General features: G+C 37.5%; 1 protein-coding gene across 1 annotated transcript in view; it reads left to right on the forward strand.

Moving 5' to 3' along the window:
* LOC135474672 (protein C-mannosyl-transferase DPY19L3-like) overlaps nucleotides 1-12,415 on the forward strand; it is a 32,105-nt gene extending 19,690 nt beyond the window's left edge. Inside the window, exons 9-18 of the mRNA XM_064754221.1 lie at nucleotides 884-988; nucleotides 1,605-1,678; nucleotides 2,523-2,684; nucleotides 3,000-3,094; nucleotides 4,073-4,224; nucleotides 4,963-5,019; nucleotides 5,595-5,677; nucleotides 7,173-7,305; nucleotides 7,970-8,125; nucleotides 9,794-12,415. Coding sequence (XP_064610291.1) covers nucleotides 884-988; nucleotides 1,605-1,678; nucleotides 2,523-2,684; nucleotides 3,000-3,094; nucleotides 4,073-4,224; nucleotides 4,963-5,019; nucleotides 5,595-5,677; nucleotides 7,173-7,305; nucleotides 7,970-8,125; nucleotides 9,794-9,949 — 1,173 coding nt within the window. The 3' untranslated portion in view covers nucleotides 9,950-12,415. The remainder of the gene's footprint in view (nucleotides 1-883; nucleotides 989-1,604; nucleotides 1,679-2,522; nucleotides 2,685-2,999; nucleotides 3,095-4,072; nucleotides 4,225-4,962; nucleotides 5,020-5,594; nucleotides 5,678-7,172; nucleotides 7,306-7,969; nucleotides 8,126-9,793) is intronic.
* The last annotated feature ends 767 nt before the right edge of the window (nucleotides 12,416-13,182 follow it).

Genomic DNA, 13,182 nt, shown 5'->3' on the forward strand with positions numbered 1-13,182 from the left:
GCCCTAATACTCTTGACTCACATGGTAATTACATAGTAATTGCTCAGTTTATTGCACTAAAAATTGTTGTTCTCTATTGTAGACATTGTAGCAAATAACAAGAAAACCATAGTCCATGATCACCAGTGTAACTACTATGCTCCGTATTGGTCCGGTCGCAATAGGTGTATGTGTCAATCATTATTATATCCCCCTCAACAAACTTTCCTCCCATCATAATGCTGGCTGCCATTGTATAGGTGAAATATTCTTGAGTATGGCGTAAAACAGCAATCAAAAAAATCGGTAAATAAAATCATCGAAGTTAGTGGGGAGTATACTGCAGTCACCCTGTTTGTCCATCTGTCTGTCTATCTGTAGACCCGATTTTCTCCGTGCATCTCTTCCCAAACTACTGTGCGGATTTCAATGATACTTATCATACGTCTTTCCTATCATCATGTAAGCTTAAGTTTAATTACGATCGTGTAATGATTTCCATTATTATTCCGGATCAGGTACCTAGTTCAATAATGCATTTTCATGTCCACCGTTTTCTCTAATTCTGATTGCTACATTTCTCCATTCAAACTGGATATACCAGTTGTGCAGTCAGCGCTCACCTCTTGTGCAGTCAGTGCTCACCACTTGTGCAGTCAGTGCTCACCGCGAATGGCCCATGAAACAATCTATATGAAGCCAAACTAAGCAACATGACATTCTGTTGTTTCTGTCAAGGTTTTCTTAGTTTTCTTTCTTTTAGTTTCAGAAATGTTGGTGAATGGAAGGAGCATTTTGGACATCCGAATTCTAGTTTAATAATTAATTTAATCATGTGAGATAGTACTATAATTTATAACACTACATTTACTGTCTTCATTATGAGTGACTTTATTTGTTTCAGGGAGAGAAACTGGTAGCTTGCAGTGTGGCAGTCCGTATTGCTAAAGTGATCTTCTACAGTGTCTCAGTATTGGTACTTATGTTACTACTCAACATGGGGATCAAGGTGAGTGTAATGCCTTCTGTTGAGAAAGAGTATTTATTTATGTATCTGATTGGTGTTTTACGCCATACTCAGGAATATTTCACTTATAGGATGGCACCTAGCATTATGGTAGGATGATCCAAGGGTGGCATGTGACCATCCATCCATTGCCAGCAGGCCTTCCCACATAAGACCAGAGCATAAGCTGGACTTGAACTGACAGTGATTGCATTTGCGAGAGGCTTATGGGCCATTGTGTTGCATGCTAACCACTAAGCCACTGAGGTTCCATTGAGGAAGAGTAATCAAGCTTTGTATGAAGAATGAAGAGAAAAACAACAACCTTTCTAAATTCACTGTGCAAACTTGGAATTTCACTAGGCAAATGAACATAAGAAAAGAAAAGACAAAAAACTCCTATGAGTTGTAGTATTAAAGTATAACCGTGTAATGACTGTTTATGCATTGTGATTTAGCCAAGCGGATAAATGAGCACAGCCAATTGCAACTTGTAAATAGGCCTTCAGAGTATTATGCCTTGAACTTGTGTAGGAGTTATCTCCCCTCTTTTTTCGACTGTCTGCGGGATCTTGTACATGTTTTGTACAGCCAAGTAAAATCTGATTTTCACTTGCAGTATGCTATAAACCTTGATGCTGATGAACATATATTCAAGTTCCTTCTTGCCAAATTTGGAGTAAGCTATGCTAGGTGAGTGTTTTTCAAATGACCTTCCGTGTAATATGAGTGCTATGTGACTCACATCAAGCAGTAGTATACTACATTCATTTTAACCGCTGGCTCCCAAACTGACACATTTTGCGTCTTTTAATTCTTTGTAATTGTTTGTTGTTTTTTTGTCAAATTGGGTTCCTTGATTTAATTTCAGTTATGTCAGTTCTGAGAACTGTACCATTGTTCTCTTGATCCATGATTTAAGACCACGTAACCAGCTGAACATGTGGTACTACTTTTCTGAGCGGACAGCAAAATGTGTTTTATTGCAGGAGTCTCTTGTTGGTACGATTTTCAGCAAGAGATGAAGAAAGTATTATATACATAAAATAATCTTTGGACTAAATGCAAACCAGTAAAGCAAGAAGAGTTGCTTCCCTTTTAAAACCTTGATTAAGTGAGCGAACACAGAAATGCTGTGGAAAACAAATTGAATTACTCTTCACGTGTAGGGAATGCTTTAACTTTGTCGTAGATACTAACACTGTTGTGGAATGCCTTTCAAAACAAGGCCAGCTGAAATTCTACATGTAAGTAAGCCTATCGTAACTAGTGCGTACGTCGGAAGATCTTCAGCAACCTGTTGATGGTCATGGGTTTCCCCCAGGCTCTGCCCTGTTGCCTCCCACCATAATGCTGGCCACCGTTGTATAAGTGAAATATTCTTGAGTATTTGGTGAAGTGATTTATGTAGTGAAATGTCCTTTGGTTTTATCTCTTTTGTCATTAAGATGGTAAATTATATGAGGTACTGACCTCCATGGAATTTGGAGTTGATACTATAAAAACAACATTAATATTCCACACGTATCTGTTTCAGAGACTTTGATTCTCGTCTGTACCTATGTAATGGTCAGATGTTTAACTTCCTGCCCTTCTCCACCATTGAGAAGTTAACAGGAGGTCTAGTCCTGCCCATCTACGTGTTTGTTCACTTTGTCCTCCTGCTTATATTGGCCATTGCTGTGCTGCAAAACTGGAGGTAAATAATCTGAGGAATTCTACATTCAAATGTGTCAGCTGCCATTTGTTAAAATGTGCAGTATATATCACAAGAAAATGTCTGACATTCCTCTGTTTAAACATAGAGATACCTATATAGGACAAGAACAGGTGTAATGGGTTGGTAATTACAAATAAGTGTGTATAAAACCCTTCATTATATTATTAACAGAGTTGGACAATCCAAAAATTGTTGGACAATCTAATAGTAAATTTTACAATGAGATTCATTGAAACACATTATTCTGTACAAATAATCAATTCCTTAAAACTTGTGTCAATTTTCTTTTCATAGTAACAATGTGCACGACAGTTCAGTTACTAAGGACCACCCGGTTGCTAAGAAGAATCATCTGCTGAGTAACAGACCAGAGCTGGCCTTCCATTCCAGTAAGTCCTCCAAAGTGGTTAAACCAAAAAACAGTCCTTTCAAGCAAGTACATGGACTTCAGAAGTGACTTGGGGTGTCCGTGGGCGGGGCGGTTAGTGTGCCAGCACTGCTCATTGACCCAATGCAGTCGCTGTGAATTCCAATCCAGCTTGTGCTAGATTCCTCTCCAACCATCATTGGCAATGTATATCGACAAACGGCTGATGGTTGTGGGTTTCCCACAGGCTCTGCCTGGTTTCCTTCCACAATTGTCCTGGCCGCATCGTATGTTTGAATTATTAGTATGGCAGAAAGTCCCAGTCAGCTAAAAAAAAATAAATGCTCTAAATGACCTAAAATTTCACAGACAAAAGTGCATTTTTAGAGGCAAACGAATGTCACAAAATATTATTTTGGTGCTAAAACTTACAATTTTCCAATAGAATATCATCCCATATTCCAAATAAACATCAAAATACCTTTCTAAAATCAATAGAACTCTCCGAATCAGGGAAAGTGGTCAGTCATGCACGAAATTTATAGGCATTTAGGGTAAATAATAACTTGAAAGCATAAATGTGAGGGAATCTTAAGTGTCTTTCAATTGTATGAGAACTGATATACATGTACATCTAATCCGAATAATCTGAGGATTTAATCTAATCTGAGGATGAGTAGATGATGAACAAATGAGGATGTATGTTCAAATTTAGGTCTCCGTTCTTTTGCCGTGGCTTTTACAGTAGGATTGTCAGGTACCTGGCAAAACATGGTGGTTTACAATGGGCACTCAGGGTTTCTTCCAACCATATACCTGGCCAGTTCATGAGCACGGCATTTAACACCAATCGAAAAAAAATTAACAAGTAACTGTGAAAGGTATTTCCTTGTTGTTGAAGTTGAGGCATACGTTGATATGTCTTCACTGGCAGGACTATCCTCTAAATGCAGTTAACCACAAAACTGATAGCACCTCTGTGAAATTTCTCTACCCACAGTTCAGTGTCTGTTGTTTGGAGCCTTGGCTCTGACCACGCTGAGGATGAAATACTTGTGGACACCGTACATGTGCATACTGGCTGGGGCGGGGATCAGCGACTACAAGGCTTGGAGGTTCTTACTAGCCAGGTGTAACATGCCAGGAGCTATGGTGAGAGCAAAACACTTACTCGTGGTTTTTTTTTACTTTCCTCCCCTACCCTAATTTTAACAACTGAAGTTTGTCATCAGAACATTCCTCAGTTCCAGACAGTGTGTGGTGGACGCCAGTGACCCAGGCTTTGCTGTGTGGTGAATCTGACATCATATATGGGCTAATTGTTGTATCTCACCATTTTTGGCTCAGAAATTAATCAAACTTCACAAAAATATCCTCAGTGGCATCTGTAATGTGCATGAATCAGTTAGCATGAATTAATCTGTGTCATTTTGAAAAATGCAAAACTCTAGGTGAAATACAGTACTTTTAAGTATCAGAAAAATATTTCAAATTACTTAATTTCACACCAACAAATGTTATACTCAGTTTATTTTGAGGTAACAAGTCTAAGAGTTATAAAAATGCCGAGTGTGATGGCTCTCAAGAGTAAATTCCAGTATAACCATAGAACCCTTGGGAGAAGGTCATTTCACTAAAAGTATTAGAAAAGTGAAAATAAGACATAGTTTGAGTGGATGACATTTGTAGTGATGCATCACCCCAGTGATTCATTTGAAAGATTAGTTGAAGTGTACGAAGAATATACTGTTACAAATGTTTTAGACTTCCTTAGCGAATTGAGACCATTGAAATACAAAATATTTTAATCAATTATGCACAAATAGATTGGTAAGTAGAACAATGATCTGTTTGTGAAAAGCAGTAAAATTTATTTTATTTCTTTTTCAGGTTCAACTAGTGCGTCATTTTGTCACTTTAATTGTCTTGGTTGCATTATTGGCTCTGGTATGTATGGCATTCCGTCACTGCATGCAATTTGTCATGTACATTATTTGTTGGCCATGTTGTCTATTCACAAGGCAGAGTAGATGTGTATTTGATCCCATTCAAAGAACAGAATATACTGTCTGAGTCATTTGCTGTTGTTTCCATGATGAAAGACCACAGCATCCATAAGTGGGAAGGTCTGCTAGCCACTTGCAGATGGTCGTTAGTTTCCTCCGGGCTCTGCCCAGTTTTTCTCCCACCATTATGCTGGCCGTCCTCGTATAAGTGAAATATTCTTGAGTCCGGCTTAAAACACCAATCAGATAAGTAAATAAAATGAAAAACCACAGTGATGCTATGTTTCAAATTTATGCAATGTGAAGTCCTAGCCGTCCAAGATAGCTTAATTTTACTTTTGAATGCAGATATTTCACCTGTTGTAAGTCAAATTTAAGTGAAACGACATATTATTGTTATTCTGAGTTGCTCTTTCTTTCGTTTAACCTGCAGTAATTATCAGAGAAAGTTTTTGGTAATCCAAATTTGAAGTTTATTTAGCTAGTAGCTGATTACTATTTGTTGATATGTCACAGGCATTGCCCCCAGTATTACAAGAGCTTGAGGATCTGAAGGAATTCTGGGATCCAGACACTGTAGAGCTGGTAGAGTGGATTAAGTAAGCAGACATATGTTATAGACATATGTAAGGGCGCTATTTGCTAATGGCAAAGATCCCAGAAAATCAACAAATATTTTACGAACACCTTGACACACTGCCGACAGGATAGGGGTGCTCCCTAAGTTATCTCCCCTTGTCCCTATCTCACAGACCTCTTCCTTTTAAAGACTCTTATGTAAACAGTGCTCACAAAGTACATCAACAATTTGTCATCTGACAGTGTTTTATAAACAATGAGAACAGGTAATTTGAGAGAGGCAGAAACAGCCTGACAAGTTTTTGTATCTGGTTGTGACCTACGCTCGCAATGTCACTGGTGTATGTTGTCATTGTGTACTCGATCACCCACTGATAAATATAGATCCATTCTTCATTATAGGTCAACTTGGGGAATTCCCAGTGACACGAACCTTTAAAAGTTGCGTCAACCAATGAAACACGGTTGCACATCAGCTGTCATGGGAAGAATGTTTACCCAGTCTGCAGCAGTTATTTCCTTGAGTGAATTACCCATCACACTTCCCGCTGGAAACCCACTGGCAGGAAGTTTATCTACTTGCTGACTGGTAGGAGTATTACAGCAACAGTATTATAGTCTTCTAACATTTTGGATGAACTGGTCAATTGGCTGTTAACTTTGCAGTTGCGGTCACGACTTTCAGTCGATCGACAGCGCAAAAGCTGAGTGACTTTCCACTGTCAGTCAGCGAACATACAAGCGTTTTTTCAAGTTTGTCATATTTGCCTGACCAGCCATCTGAAAAATCTCAATTTCAGTTCAATATTTCAATGTTGACATTTCTTTATTAATACCCTTGATAATCCATTTAGTTGTCTGGCACTCATGTGGAGTCAAATCAGCTTTCAGTTGGATCACATGACGTAAACGGTCCAATAATATTTTGTGTGTGGATTTTCCCAGTCTCCCAGGCATTTCGGCCATTTGTTTGGCTATGTGATAACTGGGTCACGAAGCTGTTTTAACGGAGAACGCATCTACATTTATCAGTGTGTGATCCAGTAAAGAATGACGAGATGTGCCACAGAGTGTAGTTGTTACCATGGTTATTGCATGCATATTTTTTTTTTGTAACATCATGACACGATAATGATGCAGCAGTTGACACACAATGATGTTTCACAAAGCTTATAGTGGTTACATTTACAGGTCAGACATTAGCCAACTTGAAGATTCTTGAAAATTGTAACAGGAATTACAAGCTCAATCATTAAAAAGTACCTTATATAAAGTAAATATTCTGAGAGTTAGTAATAAGACCTTATAAGTAAAAATTTTGAGATCACAGCCTCCCAAATAGTGTGCTGTTGTTATTGTGGTTGTTTGTATATGGTATATACAGTATAACAGTGTACTATTAAATGATCTGTGTCCATTCACTAAACATTTACAGCAGCAACAGTTTTGGTATAATAGTGACTTAGGTTTAAGCTCTGTTATATGTGTATTTATCGTATTCTCGTTTCCTTTAAGGAAAGACACCCCCAAAACTGCTGCATTTGCAGGCAGCATGCAGCTGTTAGCCGCGGTCAAGCTGTGCACAGGTCGGCCAATTACTAATCACCCTCACTACGAAGATAAGCATCTCAGAAAGAGGACCAAGGAAGTAAGTCAGCTGGGCATGTTTTTTGGGGGTTTTTTTTGTCTTTTTCTTTTTTCAAATGTTGAAATAGTTTAATGTGATATCTCTTTAAGCCACAGTGTACATGGAGATGTAGCTGGCTACAGTATGTGTAATGAGAAATACACAGGGTTGCTAAGATGTAACCAGATGTCCTTGTTGGCTTATTTTACTGAAGCCCTTGTCTTGCTGTTAATGTCATAATGTTCCTGGTCAGTTAAAATGCAGTTTCAAATCCAGCTCTTGCCGGCTGAGGCCTTACGTCAGAGGTTTATTAGGTACCTCGCAATGGGCTTTTTATTTGTGAAAAATTGTAAATACAAGTGGATATGTAATACCTTAAATCGCCTAAAATTTCTTCAATGACTAACTTACTAATCTTAATGTATTCTGAGAATTCTAATGATTCTAGAACAGTGCTTAAAGGCTAGTTTGTAAGGTGTTGTGATATCCTGCTGGAAAAATGTATGTTTTAGCACCTAAAGTGACAAGAGAATAAAATACATGTATATTATTTGAATGTAAATGAACGAGTGTCAGTGTTGGCAGTGACGTCAATGTTGTACCAACCAACACAAATGCATTATATTGTTCTCGTAGATGTTAATTAACAATCCAAGATAAGATGTTAATTTGATTACTTTTTCAGATTTATCAGATTTATGGGAAGAGAAAAGTGGAGGATGTGTATGAGATTTTGAAGAAGTACAACACAGGTTACATAATCCTTGAGGATAGCATCTGTCTGGCCCCTTCCCAAGATGGCTGCCGACTGCCAGATCTCATTGATGTGGACAATGGCATGGTGAGATTTTCCCAGTCATCTGATCACAGCATTCTAAAATAGCACTAACTGTTCTTCCTTTATTGGGCTTACATCAAGACACCAGCTCAAAGATACATATGATGCTTTTTGTTTCTGTGCGACTTCTTGCTGAGGTCAGACTGGTAAGGTCACTCATTGCAAGGAACAATTGACTTTGCTGTTGTTGTCAAACCACTGGTCTTCACCATGTCGGGACCACTGCATGTAAATTATTAATTTTCCTTCCCTGATATATCGTTCACTTTTGTTCCATGTCTGATTCTATGGGTATGATACTTTGAAGCCAGAATTGTGAATTTTTCATGGGCGACTTTCAAACATGCTGCCCTATTTTTGGGTATAATATTCACACACCGATGGCTACAGGAGTTCTCGCAAGAATGCGATTGTTTGGAACGCTTGTGTAATAGAAATAAACATTCCAGGGAGCCGTTGTAAACTCTGGTAGACCGTCACAGAACTTCCAGTTCATGGAAAATACAGCTGTCCATTTCTGGAGTGAATTGCACACTCGCTCTACTTTCACTGCAGCAGTGAACTGATTGATTAGAACATATTAATTATTTCCAAAGTGATTTTCTGCAGCCAGCCCAGCTGAGTATGATACAGCCTTTAAATCCCATAAATTACCATAGCAACATAAGTAATACCGTCTGTCGTATTAGCTTAGTCTAAGGTCACAACAGTCACATTACGTGTACATTAGTCTAAGGTTGCATCAGATGTACATTAGACTAAGGTCACAACATTCACATTACATGTGCCTTAGTTTAAGGTGACAACAGTCACATTACATGTACCTTAGTACAAGGCCACAACAGTCACATTACGTGTACATTAGTCTAAGGTTACATCCGATGTACATTAGACTAAGGTCACAACATTCACATTACATGTTGCTTAGTTTAAGGTGACAACAGTCACATTACATGTGACTTAGTACAAGGCCACAACAGTCACATTACGTGTACATTAGTCTAGGGTTACATGAGATGTACATTAGACTAAGGTCACAACATTCACATTACATGTGCCTTAGTTTAAGGTGACAACAGTCACATTACATGTACCTTAATACAAGGCCACAACAGTCACATTACGTGTACATTAGTCTAAGGTTACATCAGATGTACATTAGACTAAGGTCACAACATTCACATTATATGTGCCTTAGTTTAAGGTGACAACAGTCACATTACATGTACCTTAATACAAGGCCACAACAGTCACATTACGTGTACATTAGTCTAAGGTTACATCAGATGTACATTAGACTAAGGTCACAACATTCACATTATATGTGCCTTAGTTTAAGGTGACAACAGTCACATTACATGTACCTTAATACAAGGCCACAACATTCACATTGCATGTACCTTAGTCTAAGGTCACGACAGTCACATCCCACGGCCTATGAAAGCTGTTTTAAAATAAACTCATCTGCCATCTTGTCATCTGCCACAGTAGTGGATTCATGTGGATCTTGAAGAAGTGAAGTAAGTCTAAAGCTATTTTCATGCCACCACTACCTGCCTGCGATTAATTCTGTCTAGTAAAGCTTTGGTTGGTGTTTAATCCCATCTGGTTCCCAATTTGAGCAATTATTCAACCATTCAAAAAATCAGTCCATCATTTGTTCTCTTTCAGATTCCTGACAGTGGGAAGAAAGAGCCTGGCCTGGTCTACAGCAGGGTACCTCGTTTCTGTGACCAGATTCGCTTTGGGGGTCAAGACTTTGCCAAATACTTCAAAGCTGTTTTTACAAACAAAACATTTCGTGTGTACAAACTTATGGATGGTTAGACGGACCAGAAGTTCTTCCATAAGCCCTAGCAATCATTTCCCACTGAGTCGACTTACTGATATGATTATATGTCCTAATACTATGATGTGAGAACATTGTAAGCAAAGAGATCAAAGGTTATAAAGCTTTATTTAATGATGTTAATGCATTTTATTTATATGTGCCATTGTTTTACCTATAATATAGTCTGTGCACAGCTTTCATGCCAATTACATACGTTTTTTTGGTTGTTTTTTTTTTTAATATGCTTTTTACAATTTTGCTTTGACAGATTTCATTGCAGTTTTTATTTGGATAATATACCTGGAAGGAAAAAATTTCTGTGTACTTTTTAACTACATCTAATCATGAATGTTGTCTTTTTTAGTCAGCTTTATTCTGAAGGCATTTATTCAGGTGTTTGTTAATGTGGCTGACTGGCACAAAAAGTCTATACACACTGGGTCTTAAGCATTGTTTATTCTTATCAAAGGTGTTGCCTTGAATCCAAAAGCAAACAAGTACATGTGAATGAAAACTAAGGAAAAGGTTTCTTTTGTACCTCCTCTGATTCTGAATGAAAACACCTGCTAGTCTTTTCTGAGTTATTAGCTCTCTTTTCCTAGGTCACATCATTTTGACCTGTATTTTCAGGTCGCCTAAAACACAACACATTATGCACCATGTTCCACTGTGTGATTGTCATCACATGGTGTCATTTTAGGTGTCATATATCAGCAAAATTGCATAACTAGACACTGGGTTGATGTCATAATCCAAAGTTTCATTAATTAACAAGCAGCCAGCATATATTACATGTAACTAGTATAAAAATACTATGAATTGCCATAATGCAAGCCAACAGTAGTGCTAATAATGCCATTAACTTGTGATATCTGAGACTAAAATAGACATCTATCTGAATCCCTGGTGATAACAGGTCTAACATTCTTTGAAATCCCTTGCTTCTTAAAGTAAAAGAAAGCTAAAATAAGGAATAAGTTCATCATACAGACAACTGAAAACTATGCATAAAAATACTTTCAATTTTTCTTTTCAGATTTTTTAAGAGGGTTGAAAAGCAGTCAAATATTTGAATACCATAAGGAGCTTTATGAGCCATACTCACAGTATTATGGACCTCACAACACCTTTTTCTTTCTTCCTGATGTTCACCAGAAGGAAGGAATTTTAGGGAACATTGTTTCAGTAATCTCTTACTCATAGATAAAAAGAGTTATTCCAACATTCAATGTCATGCTTAGAGTTGGATAAACTTCTGGTGACATCAGAGTTCCTAACCTCAGATAGTATTTTCCATAAAGCCCACCTTAGAATTCAAATGTTTAAGTGCCTTTAACTCTTTTCACCAAAATCTAAAAACATAAATGAAAGTGTGCATGTATGCATAGTTTTAAGTGGTCTATTTAGTGATGCCTACTTTGAATTTTAGAGGTCTTTTCCTTTGAAGTAAGAAAAGCCATAATAATGGAAATAATTTTGTAGTATGGTGATAACGCTACTCTGTCTATGCTGAAAATTTGCTTTTGTATTTTTGTGCAAGGTGTTTAATTTTTACGCTGTGATAATTGTCAAAAATTTCATAGACGTTTTAAGTGTTTTTTGTAATGAGTTGAAAATGTTTCTGTGTAAAAAGAAATGAAAGGTTTAATAATTTACTATGCTGATGCATGATGAGAAGCTCATTAGGACATGTCCGGCTGTTTTTTCCATAATTCTGCTCACTTGTACAAGTTAAACACTCATGGTTTAGGCACTGATGTAAAGTCATGTTTTGTTTTGAAAATGATGCAACCATAAAAAGGATCGGTAATCAGTAAAAAATATGTAGTTTTTCAACACATTCAGTAAAGCTTTAAGGTAGAGTGTACTTTAAGCACATTATAAACTGTGATTTGAAGAAACATAACATGTTCATTTCTATTAACTAATTTGCTGACCAACAGCCATTCCATTGTTCACGACGCATGATTATCACCGTCATCCAATGATTTCCCTGTGTATTAATGTCCATCTCATGAGTTGCTTTGAATGTAGCTATCTTTGTCGTTTAATACCCTTATGTCCGAGGTCAAGATAGTTTAAAACTTCCTTTGAAACAGTTTCATGTCAGACTTTCAGATGTCATGTGGCAGTGGAAATTTCAATTAAACCCACAGCTGCTATAGCCTACTTTGGCTCTAGAAACCTTAGTTTATGGCAACAATTTACCGATGTCCATATACCGGTAATATAAGATGAAAATCCCGAACTACTAGTATTAACTATTGCAACTTTATATCAACCAGACCTGGTGAAAAGTTTTATGTATTGGATGGAAACTTTATTTGACAAGACTCCGTAATCATAGATTGTATGCAAGTGTCGGAGGAGTTTCCCTGGACTTTTCTGTATGAACATGCTGATGTGGGTTAAGCCCAGTTATTGAAGTATTACAGTTGGTGGCACAATACAACAATTATGTCAAACTCATTTCTGTTTTCTGTTGTGTTTTCTAAAAATTACCAGTTCATTTCTTCAGTTGTATGCGGGAAGATCTGCAGCAACCTGCAGATGGCTATGGGTATCACGTGGGCTTTGTACAATTTCTCCCGACCCCATCATGGTGGTCACTGTCATTTAAGTGAATTGTTCTTTAGTATAGCCTAAAACACCAAGCAAATAGATAAATAAAGAAAAAAATCAAAATGACCAAAAATTTCGTCCAAAAAAAATGTATTTAGCGACACAGAAATTTCCTATAATATTGCTTTTGTGCTGAATTATTTTTACATTTTTTTCCAGCAAGATGATAAGCTTTCCAAACGCACAAACCTCAAAACGCCTAACATCAATAGAACTGTCAGAAATGAGCAAAATATCCAACATTCATGGGAGAATTTTTGGTCACGTACATTACATACCTGTCTAATCTGTGCCTACCTTCTGCAGTGAGGACAGGTCTTGGCTTGAGTGGGAGACTGAAACTGGTCTTAAACCTACATGTGTCAGTTTCATTTCTTAGGTTTTAACTTTCATCCTCATTTCAAGTTAACAGGGAGTCTGCTTATATTTCCAGTCACAAGGTCAAAATATTTATGGTGCTCCCTCAGTGCAATGATATAATAGACACCAGATGTGTCAGTCCATCCAGCAACCGTATGCTGACACAGGTCACACTAGTATTTGACCTATGGTGGGAATTGAGAATAAAGACTGCCAGTTTATAGTCTTGGGCCACCCTGCCCTTCAC

Source organism: Liolophura sinensis, chromosome 1 (assembly GCF_032854445.1).
Source record: "Liolophura sinensis isolate JHLJ2023 chromosome 1, CUHK_Ljap_v2, whole genome shotgun sequence".
Classification (NCBI taxonomy): Eukaryota; Metazoa; Mollusca; class Polyplacophora; order Chitonida; family Chitonidae; genus Liolophura; species Liolophura sinensis.